The 21,837-nt window shown below is 43.6% G+C and overlaps 1 protein-coding gene across 2 annotated transcripts; it reads left to right on the top strand.

The window, feature by feature from the left end:
- Positions 1-1,103: 1,103 nt before the first annotated feature.
- MAP1LC3B2 (microtubule associated protein 1 light chain 3 beta 2) lies at positions 1,104-19,786 on the top strand. Of its 2 annotated transcripts, none has more exons than XR_004665452.3 (2): positions 1,104-2,638; positions 3,082-5,831. XR_004665452.3 is itself a non-coding variant. In XM_003832422.5 (2 exons), the coding sequence occupies exon 2, from the start codon at positions 19,126-19,128 to the stop codon at positions 19,501-19,503; it is 378 nt and encodes a 125-aa protein (XP_003832470.3). In that variant the 5' UTR covers positions 2,585-2,638; positions 19,025-19,125; the 3' UTR covers positions 19,504-19,786. The 2 variants fall into 2 exon arrangements, 1 of the variants encoding a protein (XP_003832470.3); XM_003832422.5 differs by lacking the exon at positions 3,082-5,831 and adding an exon at positions 19,025-19,786 and having other exon boundaries at positions 2,585-2,638.
- Positions 19,787-21,837: the final 2,051 nt, after the last annotated feature.

The following is a 21,837-nucleotide window of genomic DNA, read 5'->3' on the forward strand; positions in this document are numbered from 1 at the left end:
TGACCTGTATCTTTTGTTGACCTCCTATCTCATCCTGTGACTTAGAATGTCTTAATCATCAGGAATGCAGCCCTTTTTACCCAGCTCCTATTCAAGATGGAGTTGCTCTTGTTCACAAGTCTCTGACATTACGACAATTTGCTGACACTTGTGGCTGTGCCATACCTTGTGGAAGGGGGCGGAGTTAAGGGATTTTCACGGAAATGTTTTCCTTCACCTTGACTTTAGAATCTAGTACCCATATATGCTCACTGCAACTCAAGTCCCACAGGTGAGAAAATGGGGGCCCCAGGGAGTTAGTCACTTGCCTAAGGTCTCAGAGCTCATGAGTGACAAAGAAGAGATTCAAGCCCAATCTACTTTACTAGGAAACCCGCTCCCTTTTTTTCCCCCCTTTTCTCTTTCCCTTCTCCCATTGTTTTGCCTTCCTGTCCACAAGAGGGGTCTAAGGGAAATCAGCGTGCCAGAAGGTAGAGTCTCACCACAGACTCTCCAATACTGCAGGTGGCACTGAGTGTCATCGGCCTGCCTCACAGTTCTGGATGAGGCCACAGGTAAATTGAGATTCCAAAGGTTTATGAAGCTGGTATGACTTAGGACTTTTCTAGCTGCAAGAGACAAAAGCCTAATTCAGACTAGCTCAAACCAAAAAGGAACCATATTGACTCACATAACTAGCAAGTTGAAGGGGTGATGGCTTCAGGCATGGCGGGATCAAGGGGCTCAAATGGTCATCAGCATGTGATCTCTCCATTTTTGGTTTCATCTCTGTTAGCTTCATTCTCTGAACAACTCTTCCTTCCATTATACAAAGAGAGCCAATGGCAGCACTGAGTGTAAAACTTGAGCTTTTAGAAATCCAGCAGAAAGATTTCCTCCCTCCTAAGAGATTCATCCAACATTCCTGAAATTCACTCTGATTGTCCCAGCTTGAGTCCCATGGATGTTTCCAGAAATGAATCACTATGGCCAGGGGCATATGAGACCCCATGATCAGGCCTGGGCCACCTCCTCACTTCCAGAGTTTGAGAGTAAGTTGAGCCCCAAATCTTATGGAAAAAAGAGTGGGAAGAGGAAGAGTAGTATTCTGTGGCCAACCTAGAAAACCACAGAAATTCCTCCCACCTACTGCTCAGGCCTGTGGGAAACTTGTAAGACAGAGTCCCAGTCCATGTGAGTGGCGAGTGGGGGCATCTTGGGAGGGGCCTTCCAAAGGCAAAGCCAGGCTGGTTTGGTGGAGTCCTTTCCAGAACCCATCTGCTTGTGTAAAGCCTAGCAGAGGCCACCTTCAGCAGCCCTCCCGCATACTGGTTAAAGTGTTGTTGTTGTTGTTTGAGACAGGGTCTCACTCTGCCACCCATACTAGACGGCAGTAGTACAATCTCGGCTCACTGCAACCTCCACCTCCCGGGTTCAAGCGATTCTCCTGCCTCAGCCTCCTGAGTAGCTGGGACTACAGGCATTGAGTAGCTGGGACTACAGGCATGTGCCACCGTGCCCCGCTAATTTTTGTATTTTTGGTAGAGATGAGGCTTCACCATGTTGGCCAGGCTGGTTTTGAACTCCTGATCTCAAGTAATCCACCCACCCTGGCCTCCCAAAGTACTGGGATTACAGGCATGAGCCACCTCACCTGTACAGCTTCTTTGGAGAATGGGCCTGGGCAGGTCAAACAGGGGCCACTCTACACTAACACGGCACAGCAAGAGCTGGGCTATGTAGGTTCAGTATTCTTTGTCATTTAATCCTTGTGACAACCTCGTGTCATCATTGCTGTTTTACAGGTAAGGAACTGAGGCTCAGAGAGGTTCAATGTCACAGCTAGCATTTCACTTACGTTTCACAAAGAGAGCAAAGGCTCTCTTTGTCCAGAGACAACGTGCCTTTAGGTGATAGAGCTAGGACTGGAACCCAAGTCTATCTGACTCAAAGTCCACACAGCTTGTCCCCCATCCCGCAGGGACCTCTCCACGCTAGTGAGCCCCATGAAACCTCCTCAGTGCTTCGTTCCAGTCTTTTAACTTCAAGCCCAGTCAGCGAGTTCTTTATTTCCACAAATGGTGCTATTAAACTAATGGCTTCGGGAACTATAGGCTGGCCTCGGCACAGTTACACATCTCTCCACCCACCATGTTCTGGCTTCCAAATAAATACACTGGAAATTCCAGGAGCCGAAGCCCATTTGGAAACGTTTCCGGGCCACCATTTTGCTTTGGGATGGGCAAAAAGAGACACCCTAAACTTGAACTCCTGTCTGTGCAGCCTCCAGCCGGCCAGGCGCTAAATAAGGCCACGGCCCGTTTCCTCCTTCAAAAGTCCCTTGTAAAGGGCGATAGCAGACCCCATCAGGCAAAAAGCTGAGAAGCCAGGGTTGAAATAGAGGCCTCTTTCTGTTTGGTCAATCAGCAGCTGCAAAGGATGCGTAGGATGGAGCTAAATTTATTTGTTCCTTTCTTTCTCAGCAACAGCGACGAGGCCCGAGGTGCAGCTGTCTCGCCTCGCCTGTCTTTTGCAGGCACCGGCATGCACAGAAGATGGCTCTCCCGGAGGAAGATTCCTTTCCATTTTGCTCGCTCTCTGCCTCCGCAAGGCTCCCAGCCACCTCTCGGGAGTGCAGGGCCAGATCCTGTGCCAGCGGGTAGGAATTTGTAGCTGCCTCCCAGCCCCAGGGTGGAAATCATGACCTTTGAGAAGCAGGCAAGCTGCACGGCATAGATACTCAGGCCTGGTGAAGGCAAAGTGGGGCCACACCCTAGAAAAACCACAAAAGTCCCCACAGCCTCTGCTTTCACTAGTCAGACCTGTGGGAAACTTGTAAGACACAGTCCATGTGATCGGCGGGTGAGGGCATGTTGGGAGGGGCCTTCCGAAGGCCACAGCCAGGCTGGCAGGGCAGAGTCCTTTCCAGAATTTATCTGTTTGCTTAAAGCCCAGCGGAGGGGCCACCTTCAGTCAACCCTCCAGCATACTGGTCCAAGTAGTTTTTTCAAAGTGCTTTGTGAGACTTTCAAAAGGTACCCATGGGGAGGGAAGTGAGAGGAGGAGGAGGGGACGGGGAAGAAACAGCTTCTTTATTTCTAGCCTTGCTTGAATGGCTTCTTGACGGTTACTGCTCCAGTTTTGCTGAGTCAGAAGAATCCCACAGCCGCTCACCGGAAACACAGCTGTTGGGCAAAAATAACCACAGAGCTGAGCATCATGCACCTTCCAGAAAAGATGGCAGAAAACCTCAAAACAAAAGAGAAATACAAAACAATAGGAGACACTGTCAAGAAAAAAAAAAAAAAAACCACCGCAGCTCACTAACCGATCCAAGCTGGTGGCGCTCTCCTGATCTCTCTCCACTCCCAGGCCCAGCAACGGCTCTGAAATAAAGCTAAGTTTGGCTGCATATATATATATATATATATATATATATAGAGAGAGAGAGAGAGAGAGAGAGAGAGAGAGAGAGAGAGAGTCTTCCTCTGTCGCCCAGGCTGGAATGCAGTGGCGCGATCTCGGCTCGCTGCAACCTCTGCCTCCTGGGTTCAAGCGATTCTCCTGCCTCAGCCTTCCGAGTAGCTGGGATTACAGGTGCACCACCATGCCCAGCTAATTTTTGTATTTTTAGTAGAGACGAGGTTTCGCCATGTTGGCCAGGCTGGTCTCCAACTCCTGACCTCAAGTGATCCGCCCACCTCGGCCTCCCAAAGTCTTGGGATTACAGGTTTGAGCCATCACATCTGGCCTACTTTTACACTGTAGTGGGTTTAATAGTGTCTTCCCAGTCACACCTCCACCAAAAAAAGAAAAGATATGTCCACAGTCTAATGTGCTCCAGCACCTGTGATTGTGACCTTAATGGAGAAAGGATCTTTGCAGGTGTAAATTAATTTTAGGATCTCAAGATTGAATCATCCTAGACTACCTGGGTGGACCTCAAATCCAATGACAGGTATCCTTATAAAAGCAAGGCAGATCCAGCTTGGGCAACATAGGGAGACCCTGTTTCTACAAATAGTTAAAAAAAAAAAAAAAAGGCTGGGCATAGTGGCTTACACCTCTAATCCCAGCACCTTGGGAGTCCAAGGTGGGCAGGTCACTTGAGGCCAGGAGTTCAAGACCAGCTTGCCCAATATGGCTTAACCCCATCTGTACTAAAAATACAAAAATTAGCTGGGCATGGTAGTGTATGCCTGTAGTCCCCGCTACTTGGGAGGCTGAGACACAAGAATCACTTGAATCCGGGAAGCAGAGGTTGCAGTGAGCTGAGATCGTGCCACTGTACTCCAGCTTGGGCAACAGAGCACGACTCCATCTCAGAAAAAAAGCTGTGGGGGACAGTGGTGTGTGCCTGTGGTCCCAGCTACTTGTGAGGCTGAGACAGGAGGATCTCTTGAGCCCAGAAGTTCGAGGCTGCAGTGAGCTATGATGGCACCACTGTACTCCAGCCTAGGTGACCAAGTGAGACCCTGTCTCAAAATAAAAAAAAAAAAGAGTGTGGCAGAGGTAGATGGGTAGATTAGACACACAGAGAGGAAGTCCCAGGGGAACTTGGAAGTGAGGATTGGAGTTTTGCAGCTACAAACCAAGGATATTAGGGCACTCATAAGAAACTAACAGAGCCACCCCGGGCTTCTGTTTACCAGGTCCTCCCCTGGCCATCTCCTTCCCCTTGTCTGGGCTGAAAACATTCACAGCATCTTGTTTGCGTGGACACCGAGTTTCCCTTTCCCCAGACTTCGTAACGATCAGGAAGCAGGATGGGGCCTTGAGGACTCCCGAGACTAAGGGAGGAGTCGAGGGTCCCTGGTTGTAGATAAGTCTTGGCCACAGGCCAGGAGTGTGACCTCATTAACCAGCAGCCATTAGCCATTCACTGAGGCAGCTGGATCCTGGTTCTGCCCCTTACTAGCTGTGTGGCCTGGGGTAAGGTATTTACCCTCCCTGGGCCTCTGTCTCCTCATCTGTCCAATGGAGATAATTAGAAAACTTCCCTTACACAGTTGTTGTAAGGATGGAGCAAGTACATGCAAAGCTGTTCTTGAACGAGGCTGGACTCTGTGCTTCTTATTGTCCAGTGCTTTACACAAGTGTAGTAAGGCTATTGTTTTTCCCTGTCAGCATCTATGACACTATCTTTTGCTTCAGCATCCTGGCTTGCCTTCGGGAGACCATCTCTCTTCCACCCCCTCATTCCAGGAGAGGGTATATCACCCAGACCTGACCAGTCAGACTCAGCTCAGTTCAGGGATGGGAATGTGATCCAAAGTGGGTCCATCAGAGCAAATAGTTGCCGAAACTCGTAGGGAAAAGAAATTCACTTTCTCTTGGTTCCACTATGTGGTGGGATATGAGTGTGGAGCATCTCTGCTGCTACCTAGGGAGAGGCTGCTTGAGACCGATGCCAAAACCCCAGAAAGCAGAGATAAAGGATAGTGGGAGAGTCCTGACAACAATATTTGTATCCCTGGATCCACCTGTGCCTGAAACCATCTGTAGCTCCAAACTCGCAAGTTCCGTGAAACAATAAATCTTCTTTATGTTTAAGACAGTTTGAGTTGATCACTTGTAAACAAAGGCATCCTGACTCATGCAGTATCTTATGTGATAATCTGAGCAGGAGGTAGACCTCTTATCCCTATTTCATGAGAAGAAACTGAGGCTTAGAGTAACTTAATCACTTGCATAAAATCACTAGTAAGTCCAGGGGTGTCGTCTGATCCATGTAGCCCTGGGAAGGTAGAACGATGATGTGCTTGGTGCATGCCTTGGGAAAGTCACATAAATCTCAAGGCTTTGAGTAGCCAATCTGTACCATAAAAGAGTTGGTATTTTTTAAACTTTCAAATGTATAGCCGATTACAAAAGTGACTATGACAATTAACCATGTATTTGCTCTCCATAACTGACAGATGTTGGCATTTTCTCACAGTTGCTTCAGAGATGAGCTGGTATCTGAAATACTATATAGTTCCTTGTTTCTGTGTCTTGATTCTGGATTGTAAAACACCTAGAAAGTCTGACTCGGCAAAACTTGAAAAAATTTCAAAGATACAGAAGCATTTTATATCTACTCACTTATTTATGATTTCTGGCATTCTTCATTTCTTAAATAAATCTGAGTTTTCACCCTGTATTATTTTTGCTCAGCCCAAAAAAGAACTTTATTTTATTTATTTATTTTTTTGAGATGGAGTTTCGCTCTTGTTATCCAGGCTAGAGTGCAATGGCACGATCTCGGCTTACCACAACCTCTGCCTCCTAGGTTTAAGCGATTCTTCTGCCTCAGCCTCCCGAGTAGCTGGGATTATAGGCCTGCACCACCATGCCTGGTTAATTTTGTATTTTTTTAGTACGGGGTTTCTCCATGTCGGTCAGGCTGATATCAAACTCCTAACCTCAGGTGATCTGCCCACCTCGGCCTCCCAAAGTGCTGGGATTACAGGCATGAGCCACCACACCTGGTAAAGAACTTCTTTTAATATTTCATATGGTGTAGGTCTACCGGTAATAAATTCTACCACTTTTTGTCAGTAAAACATTCTTTCACCTTCATTTGAAAAATATATTTTCACTGGACACAGACTTTTGGTTGACAGTTTTGTTTTTGTTTTCAAATGTAATGCATTAAGGGTGTTATTCCATTGTCTTCTGTGTCGCATTGTTTCTAAGGAGAAATCAGTGATAATTCTTATCTTGGTTCTTTGTATGTAATATGTATTTTTACCTTGGCTGCTTTTAAGATTTTTGTCTTTATTGCTGGTTTTAAACAATTTGATTAAGATGTGCCTTGATGTTCTTTTCTTTGTGTTTATCTTGCCTGGGCTTTGCTGAGCTTCTTGGATCTGTAACTTTATAGTTTTTATCAAATTTGGAACATTTTTAGCCATTATTATTTCAGGGTTTTATTTTCATCGTCTCCTCCTGGAACTGCAATTATTCGTAGGATAGATCTTCTGTTATTGTTCCATAGGCCCCTGACACTCTGATTATTTTTTTGGCCCTTGTTTCTCCTGGTTCTTTAATGTGAATAACTTCTATTATTATGTCATTGGATTTGCTGATTTTTTTCTTCTGCAGTCTTTAATATGCTGTTAAACTCATCTAGTAAATTATTATTTTATTTTTTAACAAATGGGATCTTGCTGTGTTGCCCAGGCTGGCCCCAAACTCCTGGGTTCAAGCAATTCTCCCACCTCAGCCTCCAAAGTAGCTGGGACTAAAGGTGCATGCCACCACACCCAGCAAATTTTTATGTTAGGTATTGTATTTTTTATCTCCAGAAGATACATTTGGTTCTTTTTTATAGCTTCCACTTTTCACTATGTTTATATTCTTTAGATCTATGAACATATTTATAATAACTTTTAAAATCTTTGTCAGTTAATTACATCATCTTTGTCATTTGGGGTCTGTTTATATTGACTGGTATTTTTCATGATAATGGGTCACATTTTCCTGCTTCTCTAGATGTCTAGTAAGTTTTCATTGGATGCTAGACAATGTAGATGCTGTGCAGCTGAATGCCTGGGTTTTGTTATTTTCCTTTGATGTTTGTTTTGGGAGGCAATTGAGTTACGCATTGACCAGCTTGATTTTTTTTTTTTTAAGGCTTTTTTTTAAGCTTTATTGCAGTGGCTCTAGAGAAGCTTCTTATCTAAAGCTGGCTTAGGCCTACAAGAAAGGTGTAGCCTCACAGTGGTCTCTAATGAATGCCTTGGATGTTCAACAAATTATTCCCATTCTGGCTTGCTAAGATTTGAATGTCCCCCAGTCCCATGAGAGCTCTTGGAATTATTCAGCTTATACCTCTCCAATAGCAGTTCCTTGACAGTCTTGTATCATTTTACCCAATATCTGAGCAACTTAGTATTTAGCCAGTGACTCAAGTGGTCCCCTGTGCAGATTTCTGGCACTATGTGTCCATATAACACCATCTTGCCTGGGACTTTGCCTCACAAATTTCAGCCTTTTCAACCTCCGTATATTATAATCTCTCTCTTCAACTCAGAGAGGCCACTGTGCTCTGCATGGGATCCTCCTCCCTGTGCTGCAATCTAAAAAGCTCTTCCAGGCAGAAAGCCAGGGTGATCACTGGGCTCACTTGATTTGCATCCCTTCTTTCAGGCCTCATAGTTCTACACTACCTGTGGCCCAATCTCTGAAAAACAATTGTTTTATATCTTTGGTCTGGCTTTCCAGTTGTGTACAGCTGGAAAACAACTTTGGTACCAATTCCTTCATCATGGCCAGAATCAGAAGAAGTTCACCCTGATAATTTAAGAAAGAAAAATTTTAAAAAAGGAACATATTGGAAGGGCCTAGGGGAATTCACCAAAAAGAGGTAATAGCCAAAGAATAGTCCTCAAAAGGGACAGAGACCACAGAAACTCTGGAGATCCAGGGTGTCTTAGTCTGTTTTCACACTGCTGATAAAGACATACTCGAGACTGTGCAATTTACAAAAGAAAGAGGTTTAATGGACTTACAGTTCCACATGGATGTGGAGGCCTCACAATCATGGTGGAAGGCAATGAGGAGCAAGTCATGTCTTACATGGATGGAGGCAGGCAAAGAGAGAGAATGAGAAATGAAGCGAAACAGATTTCCCCTTATCAAAACATCAGATCTCATTCACACATCTTATTCACTACCACAAGAACAGTATGGGGGAGCTGCCCCCATGATTCAATTATCTCCCTCTGGGTCCCTCCCACAACATGTGGGAATTATGGGAGTATAATTCAAGATGGGATTTGGGTGGGGACACAGAGCCAAACCATATCACGGGAGAACTAAGAAACAGTCTCTTCAGGACATAGATGACTGGACAAATTAGCTCCATGCCCATGGGGTCCTTCAAGACTCAAATTTCTGGGAGGAGATATATGGCCTAGTCACAGTCATGGGCTTACCTCTTGGCCAGAGGAGGGCAAGACACTTTGGTTAATGATTCTATCAAGATGATATACGATGGTGGGAGGACAGATTCCAAAGCAAAACTGGGATGCTCCTTCCAGAAGCAAGGAGATTGGCCCCTTGGCAGGCAAAAACAACAGAGACACATTACAAAATATTTATGAAAGCAATATTTACAAAAGCACAAAATCTTTAAGTAGGGTTGGCTTTTGAACTCAGAGCCTTGGGGTTTCTTTTTGCTATTTCACCACAAGGCTGCATGAATTCGTTCTTTCCCCTGACATCTCTGCCTTCCCCTCCAACACAGACAGACTTTCTCCACAACAAATCCATTTTATGAGCAACATCTAGACAATAACAAACTTCTCATCAGGCCAGAAATGCCAGTTTATAGCTCATCGAGAACAGAGATTCTCTGAGCCTGCCAATGTTCAAGGAAGACTTCCAGAGAATAAAACTTGCTTGGGGGTGAAGGGCAAGCTTGAACCTGTGTCCTGGGAACAAAACATGCAGCAAAATGCATTTCTTCTTTTCCCACTACTCATAACTACCAGGAGTTGGAAGCACCTTGCCTGAAAGAGAAGGTTGTGTTTTGTGTTTCAAGAGTGAGTCTGAGGTAGCTGCAGGCTAGATTATTAAGCAGATTAATTCAACCAAATATATTGACAAATGCACCAGCAGGTAAAGGAAGAAGATGTTCTCTGCTTAGATTATTGTGAGGAAGTTTCTGTGTCCCCACTCTGCCTAGAGGCTAATCAGATGTGTGTGTGTGTGTGTGTGTAACCTCTACAAAACAAAACACCCCAAATCCTTAAAATATCCACAAATGTTGTTTTCTTGTATGATCATACCCATTTCAGAGATGAAAAATCTGAGATACAGTACATGGAACTGTGAGTCAGTGATTAAAAAAAAAAACAAAAACAAGAATTGAGGCCAGGTGTGGTCACTCATGCCTGTAATCCAAGCACTTTAGGAGACCAAGTCGGGCAGATCACCTGAGGTCAGGAGTTCGAGACCAGCCTGGACAACATGGTGAAACCCTGTCTCTACTAAAATACAAAAATATGCTGGGTGTGGTGGTGGGCACATGTAGTCCCAGCTACTCAGGAGGCGGAGGCAGGAAAATTGCTTGAATCCAGGAGGTAGAGGTTGCAGAGAGCCAAGATCGTGCCACTGCATTCCAGTCTGGGCCACAGAGTGAGACTCTGTCTCAAAAAAAAAAAAAAGAATTGAGTTCAAAACTGCAGGATAAAACTTTTCTGTATGCCTTGAGAATAATTTTGAAAGCAAGAGAAACGGAAAGGGAGAGAAGGGAGAGGGAGGGGAAAGGACAAAGGAGGTAAGGAAAGCAAGTTAGCTCTTTGGCTAATTCATGTCTTCAAAGGTGCCTGGGTTTTTGGAGATTTAGAGTGCTGAGAGATGCTGTTTGCACACCACCAAGATTCAAATTGAAATTACAGGCAAGTAAAAGCACCTCCTATCCCATGGCTAACTCCTTTCTCCAGCTTTACATTTTAGCTATGTCCACCCTCAGGTTCTCAACTTAGAAAGAAGTCTTTTTATTCCTTGAGGGGATTTATTTCTTTCTCAAGAAAGAAATCATGGTAATTTCATGCTGATTGAGAAAAGACCAAAATGAGGTTATAAAATTAATTCCTGGGAGGGTTTTAGTCACTTATATCTTGTTGACTGCTTTGCAAATCTTTTTTTTTTTTTTTTTTTTTTTGGCCAGGCACGATGGCTCACGCCTGTAGTCCCAGTACTTTGGGAGGCCGACGTGGGTGGATCACTTGAGGTCAGGAATTTGAGACCAGCCTGGCCAACATGATGACTCCACGTCTCTACTAAAAATACAAAAATCAGCCAGGTGTGGTGGCACATGCCTGTAATCCCAGCTACTCAGGAGGTTGAGGCAGGAGAATTGCTTGAACCCCAGAGGTGGAGTTTGCAGTGAGCCGAGATTGTGTCACTGCACTCCAGCCTGGGTGACAGAGTGAGACTCTGTCTAAAAAAAAATAAATAAATATATATATATATGTAAACCCTCTAAGGGTTTTGGTTGCCAGGAGAGAAGAAAATGGAACCCAAAACACTTAGAGGAGGAATGACAGACTCATTTTATAGGACAGTGGGAAGGGATTTGGGGATTAGGAAAACCTTCTGGGGAAGTGTCTGGAGCCTGAGAGGTCTTGAAAAGGACAAATGATCATGTTCCCCATTGTATTTCAGATGCCCAGCACAATGCCTGATCTGCAGTAGGTGTTCAGTAAATTATTTGTTGAACGAAAGAATGATTTAAGTGAGTGAATGTGAATCTCCAGTCAGGCCTAACCTATGTTTTTGCCAAACCAGACTCCAATGCCTTGATAGCTTTGCACCTCTTTTTCCATTCTTTGTCGTCCTGGCAATTGTCTCTGATCCTTTCAAGGCAATAGATGCGACCCTTTTGTGGATTATGAACATCTCTGAGAATCTGCTGAGAGTAACAGGCCCTTTTCTCAAAAAAAAGAATGCACAGACACGTACACACAATTTGGCATATCTTTTCAAGTGAGCAAATGCCCTGAACCTCACATGTGGCCACAGCCTAACAATCTCTGGAGCTTTTCCCACTCTTCTTCCTGTCTCTCTGCCCTGCAGACTTATTTGCTCCTTCACTGGGTCCTCATAGCACTTTTAAAAATCTTTTCAGTTTTTAGCTTAAAACAATATGTACTTTATTCACAAGTCTGTAATTTGTGCAGAGCTTGGGGGATGCCCTCTGGCTCCACTTCAGGCTGGGGCTGGAATCACCTGAAGGATTACTGCATGGTTTGAATGTGTCCCCCAAATTTCATGTACTGGAAACTTAGATCTCCAAGTTCATATGTTGATGGTATTTGGATGTGGGGCCTTTAGGAGGTAATTAGGATTAGATAAAGTCATCAGGGTGCAGCCCCCATGATGGGACTGGTGGCTTTATGAGCAGAGGAGGAGAGGCCTGAGCTGACACACATATTCTTGCCCTTTCATCATGTGATGCCCTCCACCATGTTATGATGCAGCAGGAAGGCCCTTGCCAGACACTGGCACCTTGATATTGGACTTCCCAGCCTCTAGAACTGTAAGAAATAAATTTCTTTTCTTTTTTTTTTTTTTTTTTTTTTTTTGAGACAGAATCTCGCTCTGTCTCCCAGGCTGGAGTGCAGTGGCACATCTCCGCTCACTGCAAGCTTCGCCTCCTGGGTTCACGCCATTCTCCTGCCTCAGCCTCCTGCGTACCTGGGACTACAGGCACCCGCCACCATGCCTGGCTAACTTTTTGTATTTTTTTTAGTAGAGATGGGATTTCACGGTGTTAGCCAGGATAGTCTCGATCTCCTGACCTCATGATCCGCCCGCCTCGGCCTCCCAAAGTACTGGGATTACAGGTGTGGACTACCGCGCCCGGCCAATTTCTTTTCTTTATAAATTTCTTTTCTCTAGAAATTACCCAGTCTATGATATTCTGTTATAGTAGCAGAACACAGACTAAGACAATTGCTCACTCACCTGTCCAGAAGCTGTCCAGAGATTGATGCTGAAGAGACCTAAACAGTGGGGAGCTAAAATAGCTGGGGGTCCTCAGGCATCTCCTCCTGTCTCTATGTGGTCTTTCTATGCATTCTCTCTGGCTTATCCAGAGCACTTTAAACATACCTCTCTTACTACTTAACCCACAACGTAGTAGTTGTTATTTGGGCCTGTGGATTGTGGCAATGTACTTAACGTCTGTTTCATTGGCAAAACTGTAAATCCTTCAAGGACAAGGACCATAACTTGTTCATCTCTATTTCCTTAAGACCCTAGCAGCTACCTTGTATGTAACTATGTATTTAATATATGCTAGTTGGAATATGCACGTAGGTATGTGTTTATTTTATCATGATGTCCCACTACATTTCAACAAAGAATTAGAATGGAGCTTATATACATAACTCAATACAACAAAATAAAAATGCAAATCAAAGAAATGGGGATAAAGTAAAAATAAAGCTAGGAAAAATGTTAAAATAAAAGATAACAGGCCAGGCATGGTGGCTCGCTCCTGTAATCCCAGCACTCTGGCAGGCCTAGGTGGGCGGATCACAAGGTCAAGAGATCGAGACCATCCTGGCCAACATGGTGAAACCCTGTCTCTACTAAAAACACAAAAATTAGCTGGGCATGGTGGCGCGCACCTGTAGTCCCAGCTACTTGGGAGGCTGAGACAAGAGAATTGGTTGAACCCAGGAGTCAGAGGTTGCAGTGAGCCGAGATCGCGCCACTGCACTCCAGCCTGGCGACAGAGTGAGACTCCATCTCAAAAATAAAATAAAATAAAATAAAATATAATAAAATCACTACCCAAAATGCATACCCACAAAGTTGTATATCATTATTGGCAGTGGCTCAGAAGAAGGGGCAAAGAGGGAAATACCCTCATTACTAAAGTTCACAGGGTTGCATACAGATGATCCTCAATTTACAATGGCTCAACTTATAATTTTTCAACTTTATGATGGTGCAAAAGTAACATGCATTCAGTAGAAAGTGTACTTCAAGTACCCATACAGCCATTCTGCTTTTTGCTGTTAGTACAGCATTCAATGAACATGAGATATTCAACACTTTATTATAAAATAGGCTTTGTGTTAGATGATTTTGCCCAACTGTAGGTTAATATAAGTTTTCTGAGCTTGTTTAAAGTAGGCTAGGTGATATGGTTGGGCTGTGTCTCCACCCAAATCTCATCTTGAATTGTAGCTCCCATCATTCCTATGTGTTGTGGGGGAACTCAATGGGAGGTAATTGAATCATGGGGGCGGTTTCCCCCATACTGTTCTGGTGGTAGTAAGTCTCACGAGATCTGATGGTTTTATAAGGGGTTCCCCCTTTCACTTGGCTCTCATTCTCTCTTGCCTGCTGCCATGTTAGATGTGCCTTTTGCCTTCCACCGTGATTGTGAGGCCTCCCCAGCCATGTGGAACCTCTTTTCTTTATAAATTACCCAGTCTTGGGTAAGTCTTTATCAGCCACATGAAAACAAAGTAATACTCTAGGCTAAGCTATGATGTTTGGTAGGTTAGGTGAATTAAATGCATTTTCAACGTATGATAGGTTTACCAGGATGTATTAATAAGTCGAGAAGCACCTGTGTAAGGCAACTGATCACTTGGGAAAACACAGTTTGTGTGAGTAACAAGGTATACAAGAAATGTTCTTCTATCGGTTGCAATTTTATTGCAACTTCCTTGTGATAAAAATGATAGCATATTTATACAATGAATTCTCTGTAATGTGCCTCAATTCAGGTTAAGGGAGGTTCAATACAAGAAAATCTACAAGTGGCCAAAACAAAGGGCTTAAAGCTGCAATTCTGTAAGGGTCTGATTTTATCTAAGGACATATTTAAGACCATGTAGTCCAGCTTTTTCTGAAGAGTACACTATGGAATAACAATCTTGGAAAAGCTCTGCCCATAATGGCTTCTGTGGTTGAGGAAAGGTGGGAAAGCCACTCATGTCTTCCTCTTGGAAGTGCACAGTAAAACACTAGCATTTTAAAGGCTCTGAGAAGTCCTGCAGTAAGGAAACCCAGCATTTGCCAGGTTTCTCTGACTACTGTTGTGCAAGAACCTTGGGGCAGTCTCAAAATGCGACCTAGGTCCACTGATCCTACCATGAAACCATGAAATGAATTTTTCCTTCTCGTGAGAATAGATGGGAGTAAGGGACTGCTATTCTTTTTTTTTTTTTTTTTTTTTGAGACGGAGTCTCACTCTGTCGCCCAGGCTGGAGTGCAGTGGGGCGATTTCTGCTCATTGCAAGCTCCGCCTCCCAGGTTCACGCCATTCTCCTGCCTCAGCCTCCAGAGTAGCTGGGACTACAGGTGCCCACCACCACAGTCGGCTAATTGTTTTGTATTTTTAGTAGAGACGGGATTTCACCGTGTTAGCCAGGATGGTCTCGATCTCCTGACCTCGTGATCCGCCTGTCTCGGCCGCCCAAAGTGCTGGGATTACAGGCGTAAGCCACTGCGCCCGGCCACGGACTGCTATTCTTAGGGACGTTATTCTGAACTGTCTCTCCTTTGTCCTAAAAAGACAGGAGAGAAACAAAGTAATGTCCGCGAATTTCCTGCTTAAAGCAACTGTTTGTTTGTTTGTTTGTTTGTTTTTAATGGTCATAGCTGTAGAAAACAACATCCTTCTTGTTTGTTTTCTATAGCTATGACCATTACAAAAAAAAAAAAAAAAGGTTAGGGAGAAACTTGTCCTCTTACATTGCAAATAAAGGAAAAGAAAGGTGTGATTGAATGTTACCGAGAGTTCACAATTTCTGCCGCTAAGAAAATAGAAAAGAGTCCTCTCTATAGACATCAGACAAGACCTTTAGATTATCCATAACCTTGATCACAAAATGATCGATACTTGCTCAGGCCAATCAGAAAACCAAAGAGTTGTACCTTCAGCAGATAGATTGCCAGAAGCAGCACGGGCATCGTCTATTTGTTTTGGTATTGCATATGAAAGGAAATCAAGGGTATCTGTTACTCTTTGTCCAGTTCCTGTCTCCTGGTACACTAACATTTTCATCTCAAAAGAATCAAAACGTATCTAGTCCAAAAAGGAAAGGCATGCCTCAGTTCTTTTTTTTTTGAGATGGAGTCTCGCTCTGTCGCCCAGGCTGGAGTGCGGCGGCGTGATCTCAGCTCACTGCAAGCTCCTCCTCCCAGGCCCACACCATTCTCCTGCCTCAGCCTCCCGAGTAGCTGGGACTACAGGCTTCCGCCACCACACCCGGCTAATTTTTTGTATTTTTAGTAGAGACAGGGTTTCACCGTGTTAGCCAGGATGGTCTCGAACTCCTGACCTTTTGATCCGCCCGCCTCAGCCTCCCAAAGTGCTGGGATTACAGGCGTGAGCCACGGCTCCCGGCCAAGGCATGCCTCAGTTCTACATGCCATAGAACAATCCCAGAGTCTTTTCTTCACAGAATACTTGTTAATATCCACTTAATATTCTGTGGAACACACTGGAAATCGGTGATTAAGTACATAGAAGGACTGCAGAGTCTTTAGGTCAATGGTTCTCAAACTAAGTTCCACAGAACAGAATCTCAGAGGCTGCTAGGGAGGGATGGAGAGGCCCTTGGCAGGCAGAGGTCTGGGCCCTCAGCCTCAATTCAATTGTGGCGGATTTTTTTTTGTTTGTTTTTCCTGAGACAGTCTGGAGTCTGGTTCTGTCTCCCAGGGCCAGTGGCACGATCTTGGCTCACCGCAACCTCTGCCTCCTGGGTTCAAGCGATTCTCCTGCCTCAGTCTCTTGAGTAGCTGGGACTACAGCACGTGCCACAACGCCCAGCTGATTTTTGTAGTTTTATTAGAGACAGCGTTTCACCACGTTGTCCAGGCTGTTCTCAAACTCCTGACCTTAGGTGATCCTCCCACCTTGACCTCTTAAAGCACTGGCATTACAGGCATGAGCTACGGTGCCCAGCTGAATTATCCTTTTTTCTACATAAAAACTTGTTAGGAAAAAAAAGTTTCTGTTACTTAAAATTAGAAAATATTTGAGAGCCACTGCTTTAAACAGAGCTCCATATACATTATTTTTCACAGCTGAGATTCTGGTAAGGCAAACGATCTTAGTTATATTCTTAGCAAGAACCTGGGGGCAGAAATTTAATTATTTTAGATTAAAAGCAGAACCATGGCAAAACAGCATAAACAAATAAAAGATTTGCAACTATATAATTCATAAAGGATTAATATCGTCTTCCTTTTTCTTTTTCTTTTATTATTTTTTTGAGACGGAGTCGCTCTGTCGCCCAGGCTAGAGTGCAGTGGCGTGATCTCGGCTCACTGCAACCTCTGCCTCCTGGATTCAAGCAATTCTCCTGCCCCAGCCTCCCAAGTATCTGGGATTACAGGTGTGCGCCACCACACCTGGCTAATTTTTGTGTTTTTAGTAGAGATGGGGTTTCACCATGTTGGCCAGGCTGGTCTCAAATTCCTGATTTCAAGTGATCCACTCGCCTTGGCTGCCCAAAGTTCTGGCATGAGCCACTGCGCCCAGCTGATATCCTTAATTTATAAGACAATCTTACAAAATAAAAAGACCAATAGCCCAGGCAAAACATGGGCAAGGCTGCAGCTTTCACAGAAGTAGAAATGCAAATGGCCAACGAGCATATGAAAAGATGCTCAGCCTCACTTGTCAGGCAAATGCAAATGAGAACAATGAGATACTATTTTTTACCCATCAGATTGGCAAAAATGGAACATATGTGTAACATCCAGAGCTCGTGAGGGTGTAAGAAATCCAGTTCCTTTGAACACCATTGGGGGAGGTCTGTAAATTATTATAACGTGGTGGAAAATCAACTTGGTATTTTTGAAAATTTAAGCTGTGGCCCAGGACTCCTATTTCTGAGAATATATCCACCAGAGATGAAAATGTCAGTATACAAAGACATAAATCTATAAAGAAATTTATTGCAGTATCGTTTGTAATAGTTAAAAAAAAAAAAACCTGGAAGCAGTCTGAATGTACATTAACAAAAACATGGTTGAGCAAGTCATGATATATTTATATTAAGAAAAACAGTGCAGGTATTAAAAATTACAAAATAGGCTGTCGCAGAGGCTCACACCTGCAATCTAGCACATAAGGAGGCCGAGGTGGGCAGATCTCTTGAGCCCAGGAATTCAAGAGCAACCTGGGCAATATGGCAAAACTCCACTTCTACAAAAAATAAAAATAAAAAAAAAATAGCTGGGTGTGGTGGCGTGCCCCTGTGGTCCCAGCTATTTGGGAGGCTGAGGTAGGAGGATTGCTTGAGTCCAGGAGGTCAAGGTTGCAGTGAGCTATGATCGTGCCGCTGTGCTCCAGCGTGGGGGACAGAGCGAGACCCTGTCTCAAAAAAAAAAAAAAAAAAAAAAAAAAGCATACAAACATATACACATTTTTGTATTTTTTAATTTTAGTAATTTTTAGTATTTTTCTATTTTTAGTAGAGACAGAGTTTTGCTATGTTGGCCAGGCTGGTCTTGAACTCCTGACCTCAAGTGATCCACCAGCCTGAGCCTCCCAAAGTGTTGGGATTACAGGCCTATATATTTAAATATAATACATCTGAACATAGTGGCTGGGAGATAGCCCTGCAACACCTTGTTAAATATTAAAAAGGCAAATGTCGGCGGGCGCAGTGGCTCACATCTGTGATCCCAACACTTTGGGAGGCCCAGGAGTTCAAGACCAGCCTGACCAACATGGAGAAACCCCGTCTCTACTAAAAATACAAAAATTATCCAGGCTTGCTGGTGCATGCCTGTAATCCTAGCCACTCAGGAGACTGAGGAAGGAGAATCGCTCCAACCCAGAAGGCGGAGGTTGCGGTGAGCCAAGATGGTGCCATTGCACTCCAGCCTGGGCAACAACAGCGAAACTCAGTCTCAAAAAAAAAAAAAAGCAAGCAAATATTATTCAATTTTTATTTAAAAAATAAAGAAGAAAAAAAGTCAAACTCTGAAAGGGAGTTTCTATATGTTTTTGTAAATGAAGAAAACAGGAAGGAAACATTTATATCAAATTCTTAGCAGTGAATGAATCAGGGAGTTGCATTGGAGAGCAGTGGAGCAGCTATTAACTTTATTTTAGATAATTCTTTATTGTTTGAATTGCTACAAAAGATATACATGACTTTCATAATTCAAATGATCAGTATCTTTAAAAACAGAATTAGGGGTAAAAATTCAAAGCAAATCATATTACTTTGACAATCACTCAAAGGCAGGGTGGGCCTGCCTTCCTGGAACTAAGTCTTAGAGACCCAGCTGAGGTTTGTGTCTTAATAGAAGGCACCCCAGTTAGGCATAGAGTTAAGTTGAAGGAGTGCTTTTCAATAAAGCCAAGATTTCCCTTGAAAAACAGTCTTGACTCTTCTCTAATACATGCCAAAGGCTTGAATAAGACCCCAAAATAATGTACTATAGAACAGGTGTCAGCAGATGTTTTCTGTAAAAGAACAGATAGTAAATATATGATGGTGTGTGGCTGTAACATATACAGTTTCTGCCACAACTACTCAGCTCTGTTGTTATTGTGCAAAAATAGCCTTACACGGCCAGAGTCGGATTCGCCACCGCAGCAGCCGCCGCCCCCAGGAGCCGCCGGGACCCTCACGTCGTTGCCGCAGCCGCCCAGATCCCCACACCATGCCGTCGGAGAAGACCTTCAAGCAGCGGCGCACCTTCGAACAAAGAGTAGAAGATGTCCGACTTATTCGAGAGCAGCATCCAACCAAAATCCCGGTGATAATAGAACGATACAAGGGTGAGAGGCAGCTTCCTGTTCTGGATAAAACAAAGTTCCTTGTACCTGACCATGTCAACATGAGTGAGCTCATCAAGATAATTAGAAGGCGCTTACAGCTCAATGCTAATCAGGCCTTCTTCCTGTTGGTGAACGGACACAGCATGGTCAGCGTCTCCACACCAATCTCAGAGGTGTATGAGAGTGAGAAAGATGAAGATGGATTCCTGTACATGGTCTATGCCTCCCAGGAGACGTTCGGGATGACATTGTCAGTGTAAAACCAGAAAAAATGCATCTCTTCTAGAATTTTTTAAACCCTTACCAAGGAAAAAAAAAGGGATGTTACCAACTGAGATCGATCAGTTCATCGAATCACAGATCATCAAACAGTAGTGTTCCCACCTAGGAGTGTTAGGAAGTTGTGTTTGTGTTTCAAGCAGAAAAACTGAGCTCCAAGTGAGCACATTCAGCTTTGGAAACTATATTATTTAATGTAGGCTAGCTTGTTTTCAAATTTTAAAAGTTTAAAAATAAAATACTTTGCATTCTAAAAAAAAAAAATTGCCTTACACAATGTGTAAGTGAATGAGGATGGCTGTGTTCCAATACAATTTTATTTATAAGAGAAGTAGCTGGCCAGATTTGACCCGGGGCTATAGTCTGCCGACCACTGGTATAGAACATGGGCATAACGATCTTTTAGAAGCAAACTTCTAAGGCCGAGTGAGGTGGCTCATGCCTGTAATCCCAGCACTTTGGGAGGCCGAGGTGGGTGGATCACCTGAGGTCAGGAGTTCGAGACCAGACTTACCAACATGGTGAAACCCCATCTCTACTAAAAATACAAAAATTAGCTGGGCATTGTGGCGAGTGCCTGTAGTCCCAGCTGCTCGGGAGGCTGAAGCAGGAGAATCGTTTGAACGTGGGAAGTGGAGGTTGCAGTGAGCCAAGATCCTGGCATAGCAGTCCAGCCTGGTCGGCAAGAATAAAACTCTGTCTCAAAAAACAACAACAACAACAACAACAAAAACACAAAACAACAACAACAACAAAAAGAAACAAATGGAAGTATATGTAATTTTAAATAGAAGTATATGTAATGTGCATACAATAAAAGTATACAAATAATTTTTAAGAAGGGAACACCTCTTTGTAAGTGGCACCCAGATGAAGATATACAATGTTACCCAATCCCAAAAGTGTTCCTCCTGCGCCTCCGAGTCATCCCCATCACCACTGCCAAAGCTAACCGCAGATTAGACTTAGAGCCTCCACATTTGTTTTCATTAGTTTTTAACCTTATGTAAATGAAATCATATAGCTCGTTCTTTCACTCAGTGGCATGTTAGTGAGTGTATGTGTGATTGTATGGGTTTGTCCAACTTCAGGCTATATTGCATAATGCCACATGCAGTGTTGCATTTATAGCATTGAACAAATATGCCACACTTTACTTATCTTTTCCACTATGATAATATTTGGGTGATTTCTAGTTTGAGGCTATTATCAATAATGCCACTATGAACATTCTTGAACATATCTTTGGACCCATATTTACACATCACTACTAGGCATATTCTTGGAGTGTGTATGCTTATGTTCAGCTTTAGGAAATGCTACTAAACAATTTTCTGAAGTGGTTGTACTAATTTAGACTCCCACCATCTGTATACAAGGGTCTCAGCTTCTCTAAGCATTAACAACACTTGGTATTAACAGGTTTTCTTTTCTTTTTTTTTTTCCTGTAAACTTAGCCATTTTTACATGTGTAAGTGTAAAATTTATATATAGTAAGGTGCAGAAATCTTAGCTAAGTTTTATTTACATATGTAAAAATCTCACTGTGGTTTTAATTGCATTTAATTGACTAATGATATTGACTCCTTTTTGACAGGTTTATTGGCCATTTGGATTTCTCTTTTGTAAAAAGCTTGTGTGTTTTGCCAATTATTTTTTAATTGCATTTTTTTCTTATTAATTTGCAGGCATCCTTTTTAAATATTCTGAATATGAATCCTCTGCTTGATATCTTTAGTTCGACTATCTTCTCCCATTCTGTGGTTTGCATTTTTGTTCTCTAATGGGATATTTTGATGAACAGAAGTTCTTAATTTTAATGAAGTCCAATTGATCAACTGTTTGCCCTTCCTTCCCTCCCTCCCTCCCTCCTTTCTTTCTTTCTTTGTTTCTTTCTTCTTTCTTTCTTCTCTTTCTCTCTCTTTCTTTCTTTTTCTTTCTTTCTTCTTTCCTCTTTCTCTCTTTCTTTCTTTCTCTCTCCTCTCTTCTCTTCCTCCCTCTCTCCCTCCCTCCCTACCTTCCTTCCTTACTTCCTTCAACAGGCTCCTGCTCCATCGTCCAGGCTGGAGTGCAGTGGTGTGATCTCAGCTCACTGCAACCTCTGCCTCCTGGACTCAAGCCATCCTCCCGTCTCAGCCTCCCAAGTAGCTGGGGCCACAGGCAGGTGCACTGCCACCACACTCCGCTAATTTTTGTATTTTTTTCTGTAGAGATGGGGTTTCTCCATGTTGCCCAGACTGGTCTCAAACTCCTGGCCTCAAGCAATCTGCCTACCTCAGCCTCCCAAATTGCTGGGATTACAGGCATGAGCCACT

This window comes from Pan paniscus, chromosome 10 (assembly GCF_029289425.2).
Source record: "Pan paniscus chromosome 10, NHGRI_mPanPan1-v2.0_pri, whole genome shotgun sequence".
Lineage (NCBI taxonomy): Eukaryota > Metazoa > Chordata > Mammalia > Primates > Hominidae > Pan > Pan paniscus.

Excerpts from the sequence above, each read along its gene's own strand:
- MAP1LC3B2 (XM_003832422.5), top strand. The coding sequence starts at position 19,126 with ATGCCGTCGGAGAAGACCTTCAAGCAGCGGCGCACCTTCGAACAAAGA.